We start from the raw sequence: 26,804 nt of genomic DNA on the forward strand, positions 1-26,804 counted from the left end.
CCAGGGCTGGAGCACCCATGGGGAAAATTTGGTGGGTGCAGAGCACCCACCGGCAGTTCCCTACCCCGCGCCCAGCCCCAGCTCACCTCACCTCCGCTCCACTTCCTCCCCTGAACTCACCGCCCTGCCCTGCTTCTCTGCACTCCCGCTTCCCCTCCCCCCCGCTTCCCGCGAATCAGCTGTTCGCGCGGGAAGCCGGGGCGGGCTGAGAAGCAGGTGGCGGCTTCCCGCTCAGGCCAAGGGTGGCGGAGGTGAGCTGGGGCGGGGAGCGGTTCCCCTGCGCGCCCCCCCGGGTTACCTGCTCCGGCGTGGGCAGCCCTTCTCGCGCCCCCCCCGCCTCAGCTCACCTCCGCCTCCCTGGACCTGAGTGCGAAGCCGCCACCTGCTTCTCAGCCCGCCCCGGCTTCCCGCGCCAACAGCTGATTCATGGGAAGCCTGGCGGGGGCGGAGAAGCAGAGCGGGGCGTTGTGTTCAGGGGAGTAGGCGGAGCGGAGGTCAGCTGGGGCCGGGGGTGGGGTGAGGAGCTGCCGGTGGGTGCTCTGCACCCACCAAGTTTTCAGTCAGTGCCTAAGTCAGTGCCTAAGGTGCCACTTTTGGCCGGTTGTTAAATTTAGAAGACCTTTTAGAACCGGTTGTCCCTCATGGAACAACCGGTTCTAAAAGGGCTTCTAAATTTAACAACCGGTTCTAGTGAACCGGTGCGAACCGGCTCCGGCTCACCACTGAGTCTAAGTGTGTCGATTATAGCATGACACACAATGACACATTTGAGTCATTTGAGGCCTATGTGTGGTGGCACCAAATTCAGTTAATGCTGCCCAACTTCCAACAATTAATACTACCCCGATGCCATGGTGCCCCCCCCCCAATTCAGCTCCCCACTCCTCCAGTGCCTCCAGTAACCCCCTCCCCTCCAGGGACTTCAGCAGCGGAGGGGTGAGGAAGGTGGGAGCAGCTGATAGTGTTCATCAGAGGGCAGTGGGAAGGAGGGAGCAGAAAGAGCCCATCAACTTTGTGCCAGGCCTGCTCCCTCCTTCACCCACCTGCCCCTCCCCTTCTTGAAATCCCATTTAGCTACTGTCCAGCTTCCCCCCGCCCCAAGCCTCTTCCTGCTCCTGCGGGATGGGAGCAGGGGGCCCACAGCTGCTGGCTGGCAGACACTGCCTGAGACTGAGATGAGCATGTTGGACTAACACAAGACGGGTATATTGTCCGACACCATGAGAAATTTAGATTTTAAAGGACTTTGTTCAATTTATGCTTTATTTTCCATTCAGTTTCTTACCCTTTCCAATATGGCAGGGATATCGCAGTAACTCCTCACTTAACGTTCCTGAAAAATGCTACTTTAAGCGAAACGATGTTAAGTGAGTCCAGTTTCCCCATCAGAATTAATGTAAATGGGGGGGTTCACACCGCCACTTGCGTCAGCAAAACTTTTGTCTTTTTGTCACTGGTCATCGGTGCTGGAACTAGCGGTATGGGGGGGTGTTGCTGCACTCCTGGCTTGAAATAGTAATAGCAGCCCAAATACGTGGTTTCTGCCTTCAGCACCTCCACTGTTAAAATGGGTGTAGTGCCCCGGTCCCTGGTGTCCAAGTTTACAAGCCTGGGCCCAGTAACTCACATGGTTTAGTTTGGCTTTATTCCGTAAGGTGAAATGTTTGAAGGCAAGTTCAGTTACAGATTTATTTAAGTGATTTAAAAAAAACCCCATACCTTTAGAGAATTACACAACTTGTTCAGATAGCAGTTCTCTCTCTTTCCTTGTTTGCTTTTTCCCTCACCAGAAGAATACAAAAATCTGGTGAACAAAGGGCACGTTCATTTTACTAACTGTTACTTCCTGTCACTCAGGACAAGTCAATGATGTTTCTTAGATTTTCATCTCTTCAGATTTTTGAATTTTCCTTTTAGAATGAGCAATTAGACCCATAAATCTTATTATTTTTATTGCCTCAGATGTGCTTATTCCATTTTTTTAATATATGTGCAGTTGGACTTGGTGATAATACTCATGTTTGGTTGACTACGGTATTTGTCTAACAATGATACTACTGCAGATATTGTTAGAATAAAAAGAAAAGGAGTACTTGTGGCACCTTAGAGACTAACCAATTTATTTAACACGGCTGTTACTCTGAAACCTGTCATTGTTAGAATAGTTTCTCTTAGATACTTTGTGATTTACATATACTGCACTATCTTTTAAAATCACTTTAGAGCATGGTTTCTAATTGCACATCAGGATCTGGCTGCCAGAGATAGCTGTGTTACCATTTCAAGAAATTCGGACAGACTTCTTTCCCTGATTAATAACAATAATTTGTACTGCAGTGTCTAAGCAGCTCACTCATAGACCAGGACTGCATTGTGCTAGGTGCGGTACAAACAGCGAACAAAGAGATCCCTGGTGCTTACAATCTAAGCAGTATAATTTCCATTTAAAAGTGGCAGTAAGATGACAGCCAATGCATTTCCACAAGTGATTCTGAGTTCTGGGATGGTAATATGTGAAGTTCTAGGCTGCAGGGTATGTGTGGATTATTACACCTTTTTGGGAGAAAGAAGGAACAGAGTAAATGATGTTCGCTGGTAGAAGTCGGGGGACCTAAATTCTATTCCTAGCTCTGCTACTGACTTACTTAGCCAAGTTTCCTTCCACCCCGTGCTTCAGTTTCCCCATTTGTAGAATGGGGAAATGATACTGACCTTCCTGTGTAAAACACTTTCAGATGTACGGATGAAGAGTGCTACATAACAGCTAAGCATATTAGGCTAACCCAATGACAGCAGAGTTCTGAAGTAAGGGATGTGATCCAGTTAACTAAACCCATGCCAGTGGGGTAGGAATTGCTCAGGTTTCAGCAATTAATTGTACTTTGGATGGTGGTGCCGCTTTACAGTACTTAGAATTAGGATGGATTTTGTTAAAAAAACTGAATCCAGGAGTCCCTAGTATCATTCTTTACTGAGGGAGGTGTTTCTGGACAATTCATTGCACAAACATTTATAAAGCAAGCCTCTAGAAATAATGCTATTTTTTTCATCGTGTCAGTTAAATGCCCATACACTAACTATGTCATAAGCATGAGTGGGCATGGTTGTATTGATTTTTGTTGATGCACATCTCAGAGGCAGGGTATGACCAGTATTTGAACCCACAAGCACTGGCATCCAAAGCTGAGGTGCTAAACCTATGCCCCAGAGCAATTCAGCAGAGGTTGGTGCATTTATACCAGTGGTAAGTTTAGCCCTTTGTTGATACCATTAATTTTGGTTAATTGATTTGATGTATTTTTTCTTGTAGGGTACTGCAGTGATGGGCTTGTGTTGCATTAGTTCTGAGAAACAGCTTTGTGGCTTTAAGAGGATACCATGTAGAAGTGGAGAGGGTGAAGATAATACACCAGCATGGTCATTGCAGCATTATTGCAACAGTGCCTGAAGGTCCCAGCTGAGATCAGGGCTCCATTGTGCTAGGAGCTCTATAAACACATCCTGAGAGACAGTCCTTGCCCTGAGCTGCTTACAGTTGAATTAGGGTGGAAGGGGAAACTGAGGCACAAAGTGAGGCCCTGAAGAGCATGCAGCAGGTCAGTGGCAGAGTCAGGAATAGAAGCCAGGTCATTTGGCCCAGTGCCCTGCACACTAGACCATGCTGTCTCCCAATGGTCAGTTGTGTAGGTTGTCATGGTGAAATGAGATCTAGCAGTGCCTGTGGTTTACATGAATCCTGAAGTAGTATCAGAGCAGCTAAGCAGAGAAGGGAGCTAATAACCATCCTGCTGGCTAAACAAGCCTTTCCCCCTCTCTCTCTTTAGCCTCGGCCTCTCCTTGTGTCAGGGAGCCTGTGGGGAAGAGCACAAACGGCAGCCATACGCCATGCATACAGTACGCAGGCAGGGAGCACCAGGAGGCCGACTGGGCGCTATCCAATACCCAACAAGAAGGACCTGCCATACGATATAGTGGAGCTCATGGAAGAAGTCGAGATGAAGGTAAGTAGAGTCTGCTGAGAAAAGCTCTTCCCAGAGGACACAACCCAGCCTCTAATTTGGCCAATACCAAGAGACAGTTTCTGGATCAGCATTAGGGATGGCCCCGGCACCCTTGGAGTTCTATGCAGGCCAACCACATGGAACAGCTTGCAGGATCAGGCCCTTTGTTGGAAATACTTGGGTGACTCAGCGTGGTTATTATTCGCCTTGTTTGTTCCGGGAGGTTACTGTTGGTTCCAAATGGCTTCTAGCTCAAAAGGGCAGCAAGCACCATTCCCCCACCTTCCCTGTTCGTTTTACTGGGGGAAAAGGGGATGAAGTTAAACCTGATCCGAAACATTCTTTTCATTACTGATGATGCATTGAAAAGGCCGGCAAGATTTTTCTCCTGCTTGTTTTTCTCCTTTCCCCAAAGCTAAAGAGCGAGAGTGGGTGTGAGATGCTTTTGCATCCAAATGGGTGTACGTATTCTAAGGAACACCACAAGGTGCAAGGCCATGGAGAATCAGGCTCCTTGTCTCCTTTTTCTCTTCCCCTGAATGTCTTTCTGCTCCTTTCTGTCCCACACCCCAGAACCCCCCTTCGGGCACTATTTCCTGCTTCCCTGCCCTGTTCTTCTCTGCGCTGCCTCCTAGCCCTGAGCCCCCCTTCTCTGCTCTCTCCATCCTGAACACCCTCACCGAGGAAGATCTTGGCTAGGCTTTCCTGGGAGCTTTGGTCATCAGTTCCTACCTTTTTCCTGTTGGGCTAAAATCTCTGCTCCCTGATTCTGTTATATGGCAGTGGCCCCTTGTGGAGTCTGCCAGCCTTGTTCCTCTTTTCCAGGCATCACAACTTTCTGTTGAGCCTGGTGGTTTGTAGAGTCTTCCCCTGCAATATCCCTCTATCCCTCCCCCAGGTTCCTTCTGCCTCAGGCCCATGGTGTACCTTTTTATTCCCCTGTATTGGAGCTAACAAGACCCACTGGGTCTGACTGCCAGGAGGAATTAGCAGCAATAACTCTGCCTCTCTGCACCTGACTGGCTATTAGTTATTTTTATTACAGTAGTGCCGGAAGCCCCAACTGAAGTCATTATATCAGTAAAACATGGCATAGCCCAAAGTGTATTGTAACTGGGCTGTCTAAGCAGTACCCCCTTGTGGCCCATCAAAGCACAGCCCACCCAGCTGTGGGTCTCTGACAGTCAGTTGACACCCTTGCTCCAATCCAGTGTAGCATGCCTGGGCACACTGCAGTCCAACCCTTTCCAAGGTATCAGAGTCCAAGAAAACAAAGGCCAACTGTGACCTCAAAACTCAGGGTCATGCTAGGGATCTCAGCAGGACCCTGCCCTTCCGCTCAGGGTTTGTGTTGCCAGTTTCTTCTGACAGTCTCCCTGGGCCCCATTGTCACCTCCACCAGGTAGGAGTTTGCCTCAAGTTTGGGCTGGAACCCAGCATCCCTCTTTGAAAGAGATGAACTCTGCACTCGTCCCTGGCCAGCCCTGAGCTGGCCAAGGCCTCCTCCTTTTATCACCCCACTCCATGACTGACATTGGCTGTAGGGGTAGTGGGCAGGATCAGCTGGGTCCATGGGCTTTCCTCAATCCTCCAGTCCCCAATGTGAAGCATACCTGCCTCATTAACTACATCACTACCAACATAGGGCCAGTCAGCCACATCGTATGTATTTTCCACCTTGAGCTTTTGTAGCATGTGCTCTCTGGAGTCAGGTTACAGCCATTGACTTCTCTTCTCTTTACTCCTTGAACAGAGTGGATTTTTGCCCAATGTGTTCAGTGTGATGTCTCATCGGCCTGCGGAGTTCAGAGCGTTCTTCGCATATTACAATGCCATCATGAACAAAGAGAGAGGTAAACGATGCAGCCGCCTTGAAACTGCCTTTAGCTTTGTAGGTCAAAAGTTGCTAAAATGTGGCACTTGGCTCTGAGTTCTGTATGTCCTGCAGCCAGCCTCATCTTCACCTAGAGAGTTACAGCCAGCAGAGACGACAAGCTCCACCATGCAATGGTAATCCACACTCAGTGAGGTCTGGCTGGTCCACATAAGAGGCTTGAGTCTGCTGCTGCTTCCAGCTGAAATAATATTTGAGGCTCATGCATTTAGCGCTGACAGTCCCGGGTTCAAAACCAGCTGTCAGGCGAAGCAGGGCTGCACAGTTGCTCAGTGTTCTGCTTTGTGGATTTCTAAGCCAGCAAAGTTATTCATGTCCTGTGGGAGCAGTAATAATGTGATATGCTTTTTGCAACAGTCACTGGAAGCAGCAAGGTTGCAGGATATGCTCTGAGTGTTTCTGTAATGAAAATAGAGGTGCCCGTTGGCTCTTTTAGTACTGAAGAGCTGTTTTGACCGAGTGTGGTGTGCATAAAGAACTGCTCAAATCACATGGAAATCTTTAGAAAACATTGTATTAGGAACATTTCTGTATGCGTCACATTTTCAGTAGGGGAGAGGTCCCCTCATTTATTTTACCTTGGAGGACATTTCCATAAAGTCGGAATCTCTTAAGACGCCTTGAAAATTTTGACCTAACCTCTATTGGCTTGAAAAAAACGATCCAACCCCCTGTTAGCTAGAGGCAGATGCAGAAGAGCTGTGTCTTCAGAGGAGGGGATGTCACTGAGATACAAGAGCAATGCCCTGGAGTGTGACCACACCTTTCAGAGGGCACTGCATCTCCTACCATGGTGTTCTCCCTGGTCTTTGCTTGTGGCTTCATATTTTGCAAAAGTGGCTGGCTAGTAGCTGCCTAGTAAGCTTGAGCCCTGCCCCTCTCCCGTCAATTCTAGAAGGATTTTTCCTTTTCTTTCTTCTCTACCCTCCACCCCCAAGTCTCCTGTCAGCAGCTCCAGTGACTACTGTAAAAAAAAAAAAAAAATCACAAAAAGAGTTTCCTTCTCCTAACACTGAACTTAAGGTTCTCTCTTTTCTCTGTTTCACTGTAGAGCTTCTGCCTAGAGCCTTACCTAGGCCTGCCTGCCTGCTACTGATTTAAAAGAAAGTAAACCAGTAGCCTCACACCTACCTCTGCTGCTTGGCACAGTAGCCAGAAGCCTGCAATGTGAAATTGACATGATTTTCATCAGAGTCACAGCTGCCTACAGAATTCTGAAAGCAGCAGTGAAAATGAAACTGACCAGAGTTTTATTTCATCTGGCGCAGGCTTGGAAAGCTAGCAGCAGCAGCAGAAGTGGGCTCAGGAACACAGCATAAGGCTGTCTTCCCAACCATAAGGGCAAGAAACATAAGTTAAAAAAATGAAATGCTGCGAAAATCGATGGCTTGTCTTGAGAACCTGACTGTGTTTGATGTTGCATATGTAAATCCCTAGATTTATATTTAACTCTATCACAGCTCAAGTCACATTCCTAGGGCTTCTTTGTAGAATGATGGGCTTTAGTCTGCTCAGGGTATTCAAACATCTACCAACAATTACTGAGAAAACAAACTCTCTGGAAGCTTGGTCTAGGTGACTTGCCCATCCTGATGGTTATAAAACATGATCTCAAGCCCATCAACTTAAGGAGAACCTCATTATTTCTATTTTGTCTCCTGCACAAAAGTGAACCTCCCCCTATCCCCTTGGTGAATAGGGCCTGCAACATTGCATTTGCCTATAAGAACAAAATTCCAATTGAAAATTAAGGGTTCAAGAATCAAGTAACAAGATGCAAACTTATTAATCATTTGACTCTGAAATAGCCGCAGAAAAGTACTGATTAAGGATGTGTATACTGCAAACATTTAGGCACATTAGTATTTTTACTTATGTGAGAAGTTGATAGGACTAATTAGCAGCTCCACTAACTACTTACATGAGTAAAATTACTTTTGTTTGAAAGTTAGGGCCCTAATTATCTATGGATCAAATGTGCAGTCCTTATCTCATCAAAACTTAAATAGGAATTTTGCCTGAGTGAGAACTGCAAGATTCAACCCTCTGTCTATTAAATTACTGGCATAACTGTACTGGTCAAACATAGGTGCTGGAACTAGGGGTGCGGCAGCACCCCTTGGCTTGAAGCGGTTTTCATCATAAGCAGGCTTTACAGTTTGGTTCAATGGCTCTCAGCCCCCCACTATACAAACTGTTCCAGTACCCCTGTAGTCACGATGTCCCTCTGAATGCTTTCCTATGTACTTTCTTGCATGCTTCAGTACATGCCGACCACTGACTCTACAGCAGGGGTTCTCAAACTAGGGGTCAGGACCCCTCAGAGAGTCGTGAGGTTATTACATGGGGGGTCGTGAGCTGTCAGCCTCCACCCCAAACCCTGCTTTGCCTCCAGCATTTATAATGGTGTTAAATATATAAAAAAGTGTTTTTAATTTATAAGGGGGGGGTCACACTCAGAGACTTGCTCTGTGAAAGAGGTCACCAGGACAACGGTTTGAGAACGACTGCTCTACAGCATCTGTTATTTCCCAGTACCATTGATCCGTGTGTATTTTTTTGTAATAAAATGAAAAGCTTCAATAAGAAATCCCCCTTAGATTATTTATTTTTCCCCCATAGGAAGACTCAGCAAGGCTGACAAAGAACTTATTGTTGTGGCTACAAGCGTTGTTAACAGATGTCCCTACTGTGTAATTGCACACGGTGCTTTACATCGGATATATTCTAAAAAGCCAGCTTTGGCTGATCAGGTTAGTGGGATTGTTTGTTTTTAAACTAAGTAATGAAAATATCAGAACAAAAGGGCATACTCTGTGCCTGCTTTGTAGGCTGTCTTGAGATGGGGAAAAAATATAATCAAAATAAAGTCTCTTCTTTTCCTGACTGCTGAAGATGTCTAAGGTTCCAATCCTACAATCTGTTCCATGCAGATGGACCCCACTGGGACTGCGTGAAACAGTTTGCAGGATTGGGGCCTAATACAATAGCTCTCTTTCTCCAAGCTAGTCCATTTGTTTCTCTGCCCATGACTGGGTTATCCTCTGTTAACAGCCAGCACAATAAGCTAATGCAGAATTTAGTAGAAAGCTTTAGTGGGGACTGTTTAATCCATCCTTGACGTCTGAGGAGCATTGAAGCACTCCTCAAATTGATAGTGCACCACTTTATTTGCACTCATATTTTTAGGGGCAGGAAGGTCTGAAAATTGCTTTGTGAGGACCAAATCCTGATTACCTCTGCATAGCCCAGGTAAACAGGCTGGGTGCATGGCATCTCTGGTAGGGGTTCAGAGGAAACTAAATCTTCTTCCTCTTCCCACCCTGCGTGGGGGTTTCCATCAGATGATTTGTGTAGGAAATGGCCAGTAACATCACTAACTTGCTCCCACCTCTGCTCTGGAGAGACCTGCGACAAAGCAGTGATCTCCAGCGTGCTGGCTGTGTCTGGCCCCCTCTGCGTAGCCTCTGTGTGGCTTTTCCCTTCTTCCCATATGCTCAGCAGTACTGCTACAGACCCAGTGCATCTAGGGCCTGCCAGATGCCGGGGGAGGCACTGAATTTGAAAGAAAAAGAGATACTTCTCTTCCACAACAGCCAAGGGCAGTCACACAGAAATTGACCAGCCCAGCTACCAGGGGTGAATTCTCCATTCTGTCAGAACTCCAGTTGGTGCCAGAATGGAGGGGCAGCGGGCAAAGCCACATTGCACTACCCCAAAATCTGATACTGGCTGAGGGCCTGCCTGATCTAGGCCAGGCCAGATTTTTCAGATATGCTGAGCAACCTACAGCTTCCATGGACTTCAACTGGAGTTGTGACACTGCACTGCCGACAGTCAGCTGCCCCTGGTCTCTCAAGTTGGGGTTCCCAGAATCAGTGGCCAATCTGGGAAAATTCTGGCCTTGATTTCTCCTTTGCTGCCTTTGCATATGTCTTTTCAGTACTTGTCTCTCTCCTAGGAGGTAAAATTTTCTAGTGAACATCTCTCAGTTCTTCCATGAAACACAACATAGCTGTCTACCCAGGTGCCAGTTCAGGACAGGGCTGCAGGCTAATTCACTCAGATGCTAATAGAAATGAAAGGAGTGTCAAAAGATATTGTAGTGTAATCAGACTGTGACGGGGTGTACCTACCCTGCGCTGGAGTGGAGGGGATTAACCCCATGCTATAGGCTGAGGAAGCCATGCCCCCTCACCCCAGCTGAGCACAGTGTAAGAGGGAGCAGCTCAGTCTGGGTGGGCTGCTGATGGGAGCAGATACGTGCGGAAGGCTTCTGCTGGGATACTGTTGGATCCACCAGATGCTGATGCCAGCCAGGTTGATGCCTCTACCAAACTCCAGCCAACCACTGAGGCTGACAGAGGCAAGGCAGCGACTGCCGGGGGCCCCCTGCATTGGAAGAAGGGGTAGGATGCAACCCAGGGAATGGGATGGTAGAGGCAGGTGACTGAGACTGAGCAGCGAGGTATTGGTTCCCTAGGGCCTTGGGTCAGGACCCGGTGGAGAAGGGTGGGCCCGGGTCCCCCATCCCATCTGACCTTCTGTGGACACTGCCAATGGGCAGGGAGGTGAATTGGGCTGCCAAATGCCATTACATAGACTCTGGCTATTGTGCCATACTATCCTGGGAAGAAAGGTTGCTACTTAGACTTTGGCTACTAGACCTTACTGCCCTGAAGCCCAGGTCTGCCTTAGTTGACTTGGGCTGCGAAGCCATATTGCTCTAAGGGGCTGACAGGGTGTACCTTCCCCGCAGCACAGGCCAATTCACTTGTATTGGTTTGGTTCAAAGGAAATGTTAATGGTATTGTCTTCACTTATCTATAACCTGTTGATTTTTATTGCATTACATTATGCATATCCCTGTAACTTCTTAACCCGAGGTCAAAAGTGTGTGTTAATGTTAAGATGAGAATGTACTTGATGTGTAAACTTCATGAAAACTAATGAAGGATTGTTTACTCTTCCATTACCTTTTACATTGTGTATATCCCTGTAATTAAATTACCCATCAAATGTGATTGGAGCCTTGGCAATGTAAATTAAGAAGAGTGCTACCTTCAAAGCAAGGGCCATTTTATTCAACAATGGAAATTCTCTGGCCTTTGTGGGTGAAGACATTAATCAGATTGTCTTTTGTGAGCATGAACTATAAATAACTGATTCAAAAGAATAATCCTGCATCTCTGGACAGTTTGAATTCTAATAGGGTGGAATTTCTGGACAAGGAGACAGTGATCCCAGAGTTATTCTGGGTAACCCTGAAAGACTTTTGGGAAACTAGCAGACTACTACATCTCTGCTATCATTTTGGATTACAAACTTTGACTCACCTGTTAACATATTTTACCTGTTTTAACCTCTCATTAATGGATCTCTTTTCTTAGCTAATAAATCTTTAGTTAGTTTACTAGAGAATTGGCTGTCAGTGTTGTCTTTGGTGTGAGATCCAGAGTACCAAATTGGTCCGGGGTAAGTGACTGATCCTTTGGGATTGGGAGTAACCTAATGTAATGTGGTTTTTGGTTTACATAACCTTTTATCACAAAATCCAGTTTGTCTAGGTGGCAAGATAGACTGGAGAGTTGACTGTGACTCCATAGTGAGACTGGTTCAATGATCCAGGAGGGCACATTTGTTACTGGCTTGGTGAAATCTAATTTTAGAATATACCATCAATTTGGGGTATCTGCCCTGCTTTCTGACAGTCTGACCTGAGATTGGCACTCACAGTTGTAAGCCACTCCAGACAGCCTGACAATAAACTTGATGAATGAAAGGTTTTTAAGTTTTTGACCCAGCTGCATTGTTTTATAGGCGCGGAATACATTTTTCTGTAGCTTTTTTTTCTTTCTTGCAGGTTGTTGTGAATTGGAAACTGGCTGATCTAAGTGATCGGGAGCAGGCAATGCTGGAGTTTGCTCTTGCAGTCAGTCACAGTGATAACATAACTGAAGAGCACTTCCAAAAGCTGGAGGCGCAGGGTTTTGACCGGGAAGATGCCTGGGACATAGGCATGATTGCCTCCTTTTTTGCCCTGTCTAATCGTATAGCTCACTTTACTGACCTGCGTCCAAATGAAGAATTCTACACCATGGGCAGAATACCTCGGGACAAGGAAAAGGCAGAAACTCCCTAATGCTGCCCACAATTTTGTGAAGACATATCAAGCACTTAATGCTGTGGCTAATGTTGCTAGTTGCTGAATATATAAAAGGCACAAGCTAATAGCAGATTGTTACCAGAAGAGATCAGGTGGGGAAATGGGTTACACTTTCCTCCAGCATGCAAAAAGCTGGAAAGGGTTTTCAGCTATGGGCCAGTGTCATAACGCTTTTAATTCCTAAAGTAGCTGCAAGATCAAAACTTTTGTCTTAAACCTTGTTTACATTGGGATAAATTTGCTGGGTAACATATCGTGATTGATAAACAAGCTGATAGCAACTTTGTCATCACATCTGTAACAGAGTAAATACCAGATGAGCTTTTGTATGTATAGTCTTGTACCATTGTCAGACAGGGAAGGGCTATAATAATTTCTCATTGCACTTTTGCTAATTATCAGAGATTAATGTATAAATAAGGGTTAGGGAGAAGGTTTTCTCAGCCCTATTAATTACTCTTATGTGATCCTGCAGTGAAGGCATAATGCTGCTGGTGTAATAGCACGATCATTCCAAAACATCCCACTGGTGTCAGTGGAAAGTCTCTGCTTGGCTTCATTGGAAGTCAGATCAGGTCCTTAGTGCCAGAGTGAGCAGAGCTGTGCCGTGCAGGTGTGACAGTGGGAAGTTTTTACTCAGTCACGGTACCGTATCAGTAATAACGGCCCGTAGAATGTCCCTGACAGTGAAATATTGGTTTTTTTTCTTCAAATGCTCAGATGAAGAAATTCTCTTGACTAATGCTGCTGGGCTGAGTGGTGAAGGAATGAAGCGTTTGTGTGCATGATACAGTGTGGCCAACTCTCGCAGTTTTATCAAAGGTCTTGTGATATATGGTGTTCTGCTTGCAGCCCTAGCTGCTGGAGTGAGGTGATTTGGGTGAGAATCTCATAGTCCATTGTTTAAAAAAGAAAGTTTCTAGCCCTCATGATTGCAGAGACTCTTGTGCATCCTAAAGGCTTAAAAACCCCCTGACAAAGAACCCCCCAGTTTGTTATTTTGTCAAATCTCTTGATTTCTATGTTTTATGGCCTGACCTATGATTCTTGAACACTTTGGATTGGCAACATTGCAACTTTCCTCTATCCAGTCCAGGGCAGGCTCTAGGATTTTTGCCGCCCCAAGCAAAAAAAATTTTGGCCTTCCCTGCCACTTTTTTTCATGCCCCTTCCCCGGCTCTGCCCCTTCCCAACCCCTTCTCCAAATCCCTGGCCCCGCCTTCTCCCCCAGGCGTGTTGCATTCCCCCCCCCATTGCTTCCTGTGGCTCCCACCCCGCAACCCCCCATCCTCGCTCACCTCCGCTCCGCCTGCTCCCCTGAACACGCCGCCGCCCCACTTCTCCCCCCTCCCTCTCAGGTGAGGGAGAGGCAGGGCATTCAGGGGAGCAGGCGGAGCGGAGGTGAGCGAGGGTGGGGGGAGCGCAGGAAGTAACGGGGGGGGTAGAGAAACTGTTCCCCGCCCCAGCTCACCTCTGCTCCACCATCACCACCTCCCCCTAGCGCCGCTGCCCCTCGGCTTCTCCCCCCTTCCTCCCTCCCTCCCAGGCTTGCCACGCGAAACAGCTGTTTTGCGCGCAGCCAGCCTGGGAGGGAGAGGGGAGAAGCGGAGCGGCGGCGGTGCGCTCAGGGGAGCAGGCGGAGGCGAGCTGGGGCGCCGGGGGCACATTTCTAGGGGCGGCATGGCCAGCGCCAGCATACCACCCCTAGAAATGTGCCACCCCAAGCACCTGTTTGTTTGGCTGGTGCCTAGAGCCGGCCCTGATCCAATCTATTTCTCACAACTTTTCTAAAATGTCTCTACCGTAAATGGATCATGGACAAACTCCATCCACTCACTCCCCAGTAGTTAGGAAATGTGATTTTCTTGCTTGAGTTGTTTCCAACACAAAACCATGTCTGTAAAATGCAATTGTCTTGCCTTATGTGTATTTTAAAGTAAATTGTAACATTAAGGTTCTTGACTCAACTTTTAGTCATACAGGTCAAAAAATATAAGCCTTTTTTGAAAATGGTTGGACTGTGTGAAATGTGATCTTTTCTCCTTTCTCGGTGACTCGCTGACCCCCCCCATTTTAGTGATAAAAGGTTTGCAAGTGAGAAGCCTCCGGCTAGATCCAAAATTCACGGAAGCCAGGGAGTGCCAAAGGAGCAGCAGCTCTTCCCGCCGGTACTACCCTGCCCCCACGCCCCTTTCCCCAGCTGACAGCCTGCGGGGCGCTTCCAGGGAGCGGGGGCAGCCGTGCAGGGGGCGTGCACACGCGTGTGCATTTCTCGGCGTGCCCCCCCCGCCCCCAGCAGGATTTGCTCAGGGATTGATGAAGAAGGGGTGAAAGGGGCGGTAACGCGGCAAGATCCCTGACTTCCCTCCCTAGCCCCACCCCATTCACACCCTCTTCCCCTCCCCCAGCTTCACTCCAGTGTGTGTGTAGATAGGACCCCCCATGCCGGGGGGGGGGCTGGGCTGATCCCGCGCGCGCGCGCTGGGTCCGGCCCTGGGGGCACGTGGGCGGGGCGATGGCGGGGGGGACGGGAAGGGGCGGGGCCTGTGGGTGGCCCCGCCTCCGGCGGGGCGGGGCCCGGGCGCGCGCGGGCGGTTTCCGGCCGGCGGCGCGGGCAGCAGCGGAAGCGGCGCTCGGGGGCCGGGCCCCGCTGCCGACGCGTCCCGCGCGCTGTGATGCGAGCGGCCGGGCGCGGCGCGGGATGAGCTCTGCGCGCGGGGAGGCGGACGGCCCCTCGGGCCCGCCTCGCCGCCCGTCCCCCGCCCCGCCGCCGCCCGGCATGGAGCCGCCCAGCGCCAAGGAGCCGCCGGGGGAGCCGCCGCCCGCCTCCCCGCAGGCCCCAGGGGGAGCGGCGGGCGGGGGCCTGTTCGGGTGGCTGCGGGGCCGCTGCCTGGGCCGGGGGCTCTTCGTGGACCCGGCCCGCGACAATTTCCGGGCCATGACCGGGCTGTACAGCTCCATCCAGCCCGCCGACTCCGTGTACCTCAGCACCCGCACGCACGGCGCCGTCTTCAACCTGGAGTACTCGCCGGACGGGTAAGGCCCGGCCCAGCCCCCCCCCCGCGGTCCCGGCCCCCCGCCCCCCCCCCGCGGCCCCGCGCCTCCCGGCCCCCTCCCCCCAGTGCCCCCCCCCCCCGCGGCCCACATCCCTTCCCCCCCGCCGCCTCGATCCTCCCGTCCCCAGATACCCCCTCCCCACAGCGATCCTCCTGGTCCCATCCCTACCCCCATCTCCTCCATACACACACGGATTACAACTCTTGCTCCTCCACACACACATGCTGCTCCCCCCCCTTCCACACACACACACACACACACACACACACCCCCACCCCTGTGCCTGGCCCCATCCCTCCCCCACCCCTGGTCTGGACCCCCCCACACACCCCAGTCCTTCCCTGCACCTCCCTCTGCTGAGCCCCCACTCTTTCCAGCCTGGACCTCCACCATGACAGGGACCCTGTCACCTCCCCTCTCTGGGGAGCCCCCACCTCCAGATCAGTAAGAGACTGTGACCCATCTGGATATGTACCCTTCTGCAGAAAGACTCCTTCCCATTCAGGTGGGGGACTGAGGGGAGGCCCTGCTGGGGCATAGTCCAGTATCTTCCCACCCCCGCACCTGGACAGGTAGGAGACTGCTGGGGCCCACCTGAGATACTCCCATCCTGACATTCCCTGGGGGAGGGACCCCCTGAAATCCCTATGGGTACAACAGAGCTTCCTACCCACCATGGGCAACCAGTGGAGATGATCTACTCCCTGGCGGAGCCCCGAGAGACACTCTCATTCCTGGTTTCAGAGTAGCAGCCATGTTAGTCTGGATTCGCAAAAAGAAAAGGAAGACTTGTGGCACCTTAGAGACTAACAAATTTATCTGTGCATAAGCTTTCGTGAACTACAGCTCACTTCATCGGATGCAACTCTCATTCCTGGGACAGAGGGATTATGGCTCTGATGGGGATGGAGGGTGTCTGCCACGTGGGGAGTCGGGTGCAGATGGGCCTGTCTCTGCACCCCCATGTGGGTCTGATGGGGTTTGGGATGATGCTTAGGTCACACTATATGGCAGAGGACTGAAGGGTGCGTAACACTGTTGTACTCAGCTGCAACAGTAGGTATGATCACAGGATGGACATTAATTGCCTTGAGGGGGGAAATAGAGGGCCAAAATCCACTCATTAAACAGCACTTAGATGACTAGAATGTTTTTCAAAGGTTGAACTGTATCTCTAACCAGTTGGATGCTTAATACAATTACAATTAATAGTCTGTGGATCTCAAGGAAATTGACTGAGGTCAGTAACTATCCCTAGCCCTGCTGGGGAAATTGAAGGAGAGTGAATTGCACAAGATCACACAATAAAGCTGTGAACAGAACTTGTTTTCCACCTCCTAATCCTCTGTCCCATCTGCTGGACTTATATGATAATGGAGGATAAAGGTACTGATAGATGCAACTTACGATCCTTGGGGAAAGTCTCTAACAAGAAGCTGCTAAAATTGGCAACTGCAAGATGACAGGAGATAACCAGTTTACCCATTCACAGGATAACAGGCTGCAAAAAGTAGGAATAAACAACCAGTTCTCTGTAAACAAAATGTTTAGTAATGGGGTGTGCCTCACCGACGAGCACCAGTGGTCAATACCGGACCTTAAAGAGGAGTAGATGGTGAGGTGGCAAAAGTTGCTGACACATGATTTGTTAGTCAAGATTTAGGAAGGGGTTGTGAAAAATTCCTACCCAACCTAGCAGCGCAGAGTAACTGGGCAGCATGATGGCAGATGCAAGTCATAGAAAACAGTTCAGTATTCAGTGGTGGGTAAAAAAGTGGCTTAGATGTTAGGCTGTATTTAGGAGAAAATAAAGAATAATACGGAAAACATTATGTAAACTTGATGGTATGTCCTCACCTTGAATAGTGCATTCAGTCTCTCTGCTAAACCTCTCGAAAGCAATGAATGGGAAAGGCCAATTGCATAATAAGGGAACCAAGAGAGTGCCCATTAAGACTATGAAATCAACTACTGAAACCAATATATTTAAAATATATCTAATTCTGTGGAACTTCCTATGTTAGGTTATTAGACTGAACAGTGATTAGACATGTATATAAACAATAGCATTTCTGGATATGCTATTTTATAAGAAAGCACAAAGTATCCTTTCAGGGCCTATATAATCTAATAACGATTTGGGATAGGAAAAAAGTCTTCCTCATAGACCGGGGGGTAGTGAAGTAGATACTGGGACAAGACTGACTCTTGACCTGTCTTGGAATAACAATAGCTGTATTCCTACTCCTAGGGAGGTGTTAAAAGTTAAACCATGTTTCCTGATTTGACAAACCCGTTCCAGTTTCATTTGCTGTTCTGAAAGTTTAACCAGTACAAATCCAATGTTGGTGTGTGAGTGCATTATTAAAGTGTATGCTTTGTTATTTGGCTGAAGAGAGAATGAATCTATAGGTGTCCTGCCCATTGATGTGTGTGTGAGAATAAGGAACTGAGCAGATGCCGTTAGAGACGCTGTCGAGATTTGTAGGCCAAAAAGTTTTGATCACTTCTTGCTTGCAAAGTCTTTGTTGTTCAGTGTGGTAATTTCACCAAATCTTTTTAAAAAGATTTTTTACACTAATAAAGTGGGGTGTATTCATGTTGCGGGTAGGGAAATTCAGTAAAGAAATAAATCTGTCTAATGCTTTCAAGAGTTGATTTTAAAAAAAGCTACACTGCTAAGGCTTAACTATACAATGACACCGTGTATTGGGACCAAAGATTTTGTGTTAAGGCTGAATCCTGTTTGCCTTACATATGCAAATAGTACCACTGAAGTCAGTGGGACTTGTGAATAAGTAAGATGAGCACAGCTTGGCCCAGGGAGTGGCATGGTATGTAAATGGTTACAATTCTGTTGTAAAACAGCTGGTCACAAGCTACTGGAGACAACTTTGAACCTTCTTCGACTGAACCATCGCTTTAATGACTACCTGCGCCATGTTTGAGCCAATGGGCATCTGGGTTACAAAAACTAGTTCAAGGTCTGGGACTTGCTGTATTCACTTTTGTGCCAAAAAGATAGTGCTAGGCTGGGGGAGACCAATGTCAGTTCTAAGGTCTTACCTTGCCCCCACCTGGACTACAAACAAATGACTTGAGCCATTGGAAAGCTGTGGATCTCCACTGTCCAGCAATATAAAGTATTTGCTTATAACTGCAGCAGGTCCTATGACGGGATTACGTAGTCGAGATCTGATTACTATCTTGTTGCTTTTTCCACTTCCACTGACTCTAGTAGAAGATATATTACCAACAGTGAGCACTCAGTAACAATAGTAGGAAGCATTTATGAAGGATTAAACAAGTGCTGTTTTGTGTGATGAGATAAGTTTTTCTTACACTGGGACTCTTGCACTGGCATAGCTACAATGAAGCATCATTTCAAACCCCTAGTGTACATGTGCTGCACGGATGTAAAAAGTCACTTGCAGTGGTGCCAGCGTAGCTACCTCACTACAAAAGTACTCATTGTAGACAAGGCCTAAGCTGCCTTTACACATCCGATGATCCTGGGCTGATTTGGGAACCAAATTGACACTTGGCTCAAGTTAGCAGGCACAGGCCTACTGTAACTTATGCTAGCTAGAACATTCCCCATGGGATCATTCTACTGGTTGAGGATTTGGTGAAGCACATTTTCTTCTTGGCTGAAATACCCCATTGCATCACTCTACACCACTCAAGAATCCTCTTATGCTGGGGAAATCCTTAGCTTCCCATTTAAGGCAGCTCTAACATCAGTTTGTGTAGCTCTAGGGATGCAAAGTGAGCTTAGTAATGCTCATCATCTGGCTCAGTGATACTCTGCTAATTTTAAAAACATAAATGTTGTTTGGTAGTGAAATGGGATACCCTTGACTAATGCAGAACCAGACTTCCCCAAAAGATTACTGCCATCTTATACCTATGTGCCTCTCCGGGATTTTTGTAAATTGTCTTGCTGCCATTTGCTTTCCTAGTATTATCTGTGAACATGCCCCGAAAAGGATCTTAGATTCTCAAACAACTTTTGACAACTGTTAACATCAGTGAACAGGTACACCTAGGCCAATCTTCACTGCATTTATAGCAGGATAATTAACACCTGCTAGCTATCGCTCTGTAAAACCCTCGTGGAGACAAGGCTTTGTAGTTTTTTATCGCAAGGTGGGGCTCAGTGAGGTGAACGGGATGTTGATCTTGCTTACGTACATTGTGGTAAAAGCTACCTGTGTCTTACCTCCTCTAGGATTGTACAGTGAGATAGCTAACCCACATTTAGTTTTATCCTGCTGTAAATAACTACCTTTTGGTTGTGAAGACACCCCTAGTGACAAATGACACATTTGCAAATCGTTCCTCTGACTTCTACCTGTGTTTTAAATCTTTAAGATTTAGTAACCCACATCAGCTTTATTTTCTTAAGTTTTAACAATAAATGGTTGAGTCCTAAAATAGCCAAGTATTTTAAAGTTCTAAATGATTGCCAAATTATGCTCCAAAAGCGTGGGTTCTTTTTTCACATGCAGAATAATTGAGAAGTTTAACAGAGCTCCTGGAATGGTCAGATTATCCTTAAATGGCACTCTATTTGAATTTTTTTAAAATTAGTCAGTTTAAAGGAATTCTGCTTTCTGACAGAGCACTCTTTAAATAGTGTATCCTGAATGTTTTCTTTCCACTGACTTCAGTAGGCTTTGGATCAGGCCCTAAGTGAGCAGCTACCTAACTCAAAATTATTATAGAGAAAGGGATGAGCTATTATGACTGGGTGCAAACTAATTTGACTTTCAGAAACAGCTGCCTGAAATGAAGTAATTATCTGGTTTGGTTAGTATTGGTAAACATCAAATAGTTTAAATTGCAAATTTTTTTGTTTATATTTACTGGTCAGTTGCTGATTACAGAACACCTGCATGTGTATTAGTTTGAAATGATCCAAACACATACATTACAACTGGCAGGGTGGTGAGACATGACCCAGATTCTAGAGTTCTCCCATGTGTTCCAAATGTACTTAAGTACTGCTACTGTCCATTGCGTGTGTATTAGAGGTTTCTATCTGAGGATCTCAACACATGAATTAATATAGCTTCACAGTACCCTTCTGAGAGGCATGTATTCCCATCGTATAGCTAGAGGAAGATTGTTAAATGCCCAAGGTCGCATGGGAAATCCGTGATAGAGGTGGGGAATAGAACCCACATCTTCACTATTACTCTTCATCCTTCTTTTCCTGTCCTTATTACAGACAATAATCCTTAACCAATCAGCACACGCTTTCCCACCTAGGAACCCCTAGGTTAGAATATAAAGTACTGCACTGATAGGGCAAAGTGTCCTTAAAGAACACTGTAAAAACTGTACTAAAATATACCTAATTGTGGCATCAAATGTTATGAAGTAACACATCCGTTCAATAGCTATAAAACAACCATACTACATATAAAACACTCTGAATAAAAAGATCATGTGATCACACCAGCTGTGCATCAATGTATGCCAACAGCCAGGCTGTTGAGGAGATGGAATCTTTCCGAAAAGGTAGTAGAGGAATTGACTTGGTAAGGGAGTAAGCAGTAGACCAGTTTCCACTGTACAATCATGAAGTAGGAAGGGTTTGAGAAAAGGTAACTGTACAAAGCCCATCAGAACCGTATCCATCTGTAAAATGTGCACATTTAGCAATAAAACAGAGATGAATCAATGACGACGGCTGTAAGGGTTACTCGTCAGTGTTTGCAGCCTTCATTTCTCTTTACTAACTGCAAGATACCTCTCTCCCTTTTCAGGTCAGTGCTGACTGTTGCTTGTGAACAGACTGAGGTCCTGCTTTTTGACCCCATATCTTCAAAGCACATCAAAACTCTCTCTGAAGCTCATGAGGACTGTGTGAATAATATCAGGTTAGTATCATGGGAAACAAAACCAAACTTTCAGTAAATAGAACTCCAACATTTTTCCTAACTGTAGGTGTTAACATGTTCATGGTGCTGTAGTGATATACAGATCAGTCCTGTGCTATTCTGTGCTTTTTGTGTTGTCGGCAGACAATGTGGTATAACTATACCAGTTCACAAACTGCAGTATGGGTGTGGGGAGAAAGTTGATGGAAAATCTTACAAATAAGAGAGCACACAATGCAATATCGAACATATACATATAACGCACCTTTGTCCCTTTAAATCTCAGGCTGGAGCAAGGATAGCTAGAAGAAGGAATGTTACTGGAGGCAATGTAGTATAGTGGATAAGGGCCTGCACTGTGCATTAGGAGACCTGGGTTATAGTCCCAGCTCTGCCACTGCTTTACTATGTGATCTTGAGCATGTCACTTCACCTCTTTGTGGCTTTTTCCCCTTCAACACTTTGTCTGTTTTTACTGTGAGTAAGCACCTTCTTCCATCCTTCCTAGAGGTGGGGATGGGACAACTCCCACCCAGAGGTGGCTGTGAAAGATAGGCCAGCATGACATATGGTGGGAAGAGTGCAGGGACTGAGTTTCTCAACATGGCATTGACCTTCCTGCTAGAGCCCTTTACTCTTGTCTTTTATTTCCTCTAGTTTATAGATATTTGGTGTATTGTCAACTCCACTTTTGCTTTTAGAGATCCCACTCGCTGTAAATGCTCATTCTGATACCCTGCCCTCCTTTATATTGTAAATTTCCAAACCTGGGATTCTTAAAATATTCTACTCCTGAAAAGTGAAAGAGTAAAGATGGCTAATGAGGTTCTGGGTTCTGTATCACAATGTTTTTCTTATCAAATGTGCTCAGTTTACAACTAAACCTGCGGTGATTTAACCTGCCAGCCCTACAAATGCAACGTGAGCTCGGAGTCGAGCTGAATTCTTTCCTCTTCACGCAGCATCACCAAGAATAAACCAGACCAAGTACGCCCTCAGTGTACAACCCAGATACCTAAGAGATCTATGGATGATGATGTTACAGAAGTAATTTTTTTAATGTGTAAAGATAACTGACTGGAACTGAGTTGATCTGCAAGGAAGGGTAGAATTAAGCTCTCTCAGCCATAGCTATGTTGGCCCGATAGAGCTAACCAGGGTCCTCTCCAGTGTATTTGGTCATGTCCACCTTGAGTGAAAAGGTGCCATTTTTACATAGTTACTGAGCAATGTAGAACTGGTTTCTATTTTGAAAAATACAACATGTCTCTGGTGTGTTATCACCATTCTTTTTCCGTGGTTTGGGGTTCTTGCCTTGCTGCAACCTCTCCCCTTAAAGCCAATCCCTGCTGCACTGTCTTTTTTTTATTCTGGATCTGTTTAATCATTTCAAGCACCTCCCTTACAACGCTTTCATCTGCACAAACAGTCTTGTCATTTTCCTCTGTGCTGAAGCAAAGCAAGCTCATAGATCTTAATGCCAGAAGGGATCGCTGTGGTCATCTAAGTGGACTTGCATTGTGTAGGTCATAGAACGTCACCCAGTGATTCTCCCATTGAGCCCAACGAACTTGTGGTTGAAGCAGAGTGGATATTTTTAGGAAGAATCTTGATTTAAAGACTTTCAGTGATGGAGAATCTGTTCCTTCCCTTTTTAAGCTGTCCCATTGGCTAATTACTCTTACTGTTTTTTTTAATCACACCTTATTTCCAGTTTGAATTTTTCTAGCTTCAGCTTCCAACCCCAGGCTCTTGTTCTGCTAGATTAAAGAACCTTCTGGTATTGGCTGTCTCCTCCCTGTGTATACTTGTAGACTGTGATCTAGTCAAGTCATGGGTCTGAACCAGGGTTTTTGTCTGAAGCCCAGAGATTATCAGGATAAAGAATGCTATCAGGTGATACCTAAGTGCTTCATTTGATGACTGTAATAATCTGACTAGACCATCCATAGTCTTGCACCATTCCCGTTTCAAAGTCTTCTTACTTGGCAGAAGGTAAAGTGCCTGACTTCTATTTTTCCCAATGTGTCTCCTCACTAAATAGTGGAGAGCCACTATGCACATTTGCGGCAGACGTTGGGTGGTGTGTACAGACTGATGCAAGTGTGTAGTACATCTGCCTCGTTTCATGCATAGGTTAGTCAGTGTGGAGTGAATGAAGTCGGGGACAGCACATTGAACGGTCAGAATACTCAGGGTGGATAAGATCATGGTTTTCTTAAAGATTTTGTTAACCGTTTCTTTTTTAAATATATGTTTACGTTAGTTATTTTTATTTACATGTTAGTTCTTTACTTCCTGTTTTGTAGTCTTAAATTACTGAAGCTGGTATACTCATTTTAGTGAGCATCCTTTCAGACTTTTTTTCTTCTAAGAACTTTTGCACTTAAAATCCATGTCCGTGCTGAAAAAGAAAAATCGGGGGCGTCACTGATATATTTACTGTCAGACATAAAACTGATATGCAAATGGCTGTAAATATAGCACAGGCTAACACCACGTTCCTATAGATTGAAATTCCATAAACCAAGAAAGCTGATATGCTTTGACCAGGTTATGCTCCTTCATCAGGGTTTGCAACCTGAAGTCAATGGGATTTAGGATTTTTTGGAAAAATCCCACTTTTACGTGTCTAAATATAGGTTTAGGAGCCTAGGCCTTGCTTTTGGAAACTTTGGCCCGTGTATTAGTTAATGACTTTTTCACTGTTAACGTGGAGCAATTTTTGTTTTCAAGTGACAGATTTTGACACTAATGCTTTCAGTAATGATATCCCTGATGCTGCGGGCACTTATGGGCATGCTTAACTTTAACTACACTGATAGTCCCACTGAAGCCATTGGGACAAATCATGTGGGTAAAGTTGTTATCTTAAGCATTTGCAGGATCCACACCTTCACTTCCAATATTCTGTGTTTTTTGCCTCTAGCAGTTTTGCAACATTGCGGTGATACTGTACCAATAGTGGCATTTAGAAAAACAGCACTTAGAAATTAGGTTTCGGAGTAGCAGCCGTGTTAGTCTGTATTCGCAAAAAGAAAAGGAGGACTTGTGGCACCTTAGAGACTAACCAATTTATTTGAGCATAAGCTTTCGTGAGCTACAGCTCACTTCATCGATGAAGTGAGCTGTAGCTCACGAAAGCTTATGCTCAAATACATTTGTTAGTCTCTAAGGTGCCACAAGAACTCCTTTACTTATAAATTAGTTCATTTTAAATTTTAATCTAAAGTTGCAGTATCATACATTTTTAAATTAGTTTTACAAAGCCTCAACCTGATCTAAATCAGTGACTTTTTAGAAAAAATCCAGTGGCTTAAGTCACCTTGACTTTATATTATTCCACCCTGAGAATAACTAAATTATTGAATTGCCATGTTCACTGTTCAGTCCAGCGTGTGCACTGAGTGAGGCAGAGGTCCTGTACAGGAAAAGTGTGCGGTTGTCATTAAAAGCGGGATCATAATCCAGATGCACAAAGGGGTGGAGTTCCAGCTGTGCAGGCATTCCATGGCTCTTGAGTGCGTGACTACACAACTCGATCTTTTAGTGCAGACTTTTTAGTATGGAATTATTTAAGATTTTAAATTTTTTTTGTAGAGGGAAGTGATTGGGGTTGGGGGGGGGGGGGAATAAAACTGTAGGACCAAGTAGGGAGAGGTTGGAGGAAGATGGGGAGAAAGGCCAAGAAACTAGAAGAATGAGGTCTGGCAGCAGAAGTTAGTGATTGGAGAAAGGTGGGAGGAAGGTATACCTGACCTCCTATGATGGCAAATCCTAGGAGAAAATTGCACGGGTCTGTCTTACTCCTGTTACCGCTTTTTTAGATATGTGTTCAATCCTGTACAGAGCTCCCTCTGCTGGCTCTTGTCGCCACAGCGAGCAATATTCCCAGAGTTTTACTGTCTTCATGCTGGTGCCTACAATAGGCAGTGAAGGAAACTACAGACGAAACCAGTAGGGACTGAAGTGTTTGCATTTGAGATTCTGGAGATATTACGAACACTCTGGATAAATAAAAAGAAACAACGCCAAAACATCAGTAGTGTCTTTAAACGTTTTCATGAGTCGCAGTAAAAAGGCAAATACTAAGCTAGGAGGATAAAAATGCATATTTCACTATGTCCTGGTCAGCTCTTTGTTGGACTAACTCTCCTGTATTGTTGAAGGGCATCTTTATACACTTCTCAGTCAGTTTGGGGCCAGATTTTCAGAAATTCTTGTACTCAAGGTAATAATGCAATTACCCTGGGTGGTGGAGTACAAACATGGCCCTGCCCAGATTAGTTAGTTGTGTGGCAGCACGTCTGAAAATTTGACTACCGTTAACTTTCTTCAGGCACCAAAACTTTGAAACAATCTGCTTTGTCGATAACATTAATAGGTCACAATGAGGTGAGGTCTCCTTGTGCTCGGGTCAAAATCCCATACTAATTTCCTTGGATATTTAAGTGACAGTGGTGTGCTGTATAAAACCCCGAGGAGTTTGTGACTTTGCCAGAAAATATTTCAGGCATAAAATGCACTGGCTAACCCAGCTAGGTGAGTGCTTTTTACAGTGGGACAGGGTTTAATAATGGGCTAATATTGGTAGGCTTCACAGAAAATGTGTTCTGTTTTTTTTTTTTAAAGGAGGGATTTGAATGGAGAGAAGCTAGTGATTTTGTCCAGCAGGGATGGAAGGGACAGCATGGGAGGAAGAGTCAAAGGATGTGGTAAGGAGGGAGGGGAAAAAAGAATAAAGAACAATACCATGTCATCTTAATTCAGTGAAACCTACTAGAATCTTGTGCTATCTAAAGTGTGGAGATGAGGATTCCTGTATCTTTCAGCACTCTGGCTGCTGACAAGAGTGGAGCGATTCTGAAACCAAAGTGAAGGCTGCAGGTCTAAATGAAGTCTGACAGCCTTGAGAATATCCCTCTAACAAAGAGGCTCCCCAGTGGGAGTCTCATGCTAACGGTGGTCTGAAAGCCAGCTGGTCACGTGATGCTAATTTTTAGCGTCCAGCTGCTAAACTGTACTAAAAGGCAGTTAAAAATACAGTCAATCCTCCCTAGTACCTTCCGCATGAGCAATTGCTTTAGTTGCCACAGGGATGACAGGCTATATATAGTACAGTGTTGGGTGCCTATATAGATCTGTAGAGAAATAAATGACTAATTTAATAGTATTTGCTTGATTCTCCATCAGTTAAGAAATGTATTTTATTCCCCTGCCCAAAAAGTATTTGTGGGGGAGATCAGTGTCACCAGTGCTACCTAAGACTCATTTGGGCTCCTTTTCTATTTTAGTGGCAAGCCTTATAAATCCAATAAACACTTACCGCACATCTTCCATGGCAGTTTGGCTTTCAGTGGCGTCATTCCATACATCTATTAAAAGGCCAGCCATTATTCTACAATCTGCTAAAGATGTGGTAGCAGGTAGTGGGACATGGAGGGACTTGGGGGGGGTCATTGCATTCAAAGCACATGTACAGCGCTATGGCCGCAAGTGCTAATGGATGTATAAACAGATCAATCTCAAATAGGAGCAGGGGGTGGCAATACATCTGCGTTTGGCATTGGCGTGACCGTTACTGGAATGCTGTATCCTGGTCTGGTGCCCACAATTCAAGAAGGCTGTTGATAAATTGGAGAGGTTTCAAAGAAGAGCCACAAGAGTGATTAACAGAATGGAAAACATCTTGTAGTGAGAGACTCAAAAAGCTCCATCTATTTAGCTTAATAAAGAGTAGGTTAAGGGGTGACTTGATTAGTCTGTAAGTATCTACATGGGTAACAGAAATTTGATAA

General features: G+C 46.1%; 2 protein-coding genes across 2 annotated transcripts in view; both read left to right on the top strand.

Annotated features, from left to right (window-relative positions):
* Nucleotides 1–13,308, top strand: part of LOC141988011 (uncharacterized) — a 20,664-nt gene extending 7,356 nt beyond the window's left edge. Inside the window, exons 3-6 of the mRNA XM_074953832.1 lie at nt 3,825–4,001; nt 5,755–5,854; nt 8,518–8,648; nt 11,759–13,308. Coding sequence (XP_074809933.1) covers nt 3,825–4,001; nt 5,755–5,854; nt 8,518–8,648; nt 11,759–12,037 — 687 coding nt within the window. The 3' untranslated portion in view covers nt 12,038–13,308. The remainder of the gene's footprint in view (nt 1–3,824; nt 4,002–5,754; nt 5,855–8,517; nt 8,649–11,758) is intronic.
* Nucleotides 13,309–14,762: 1,454 nt separating this feature from the next.
* Nucleotides 14,763–26,804, top strand: part of DCAF10 (DDB1 and CUL4 associated factor 10) — a 29,046-nt gene continuing 17,004 nt past the window's right edge. Inside the window, exons 1-2 of the mRNA XM_074953558.1 lie at nt 14,763–15,097; nt 20,893–21,006. Coding sequence (XP_074809659.1) covers nt 14,763–15,097; nt 20,893–21,006 — 449 coding nt within the window. The remainder of the gene's footprint in view (nt 15,098–20,892; nt 21,007–26,804) is intronic.

The sequence above is a fragment of the Natator depressus genome, chromosome 5 (genome assembly GCF_965152275.1).
Source record: "Natator depressus isolate rNatDep1 chromosome 5, rNatDep2.hap1, whole genome shotgun sequence".
NCBI lineage: Eukaryota > Metazoa > Chordata > Testudines > Cheloniidae > Natator > Natator depressus.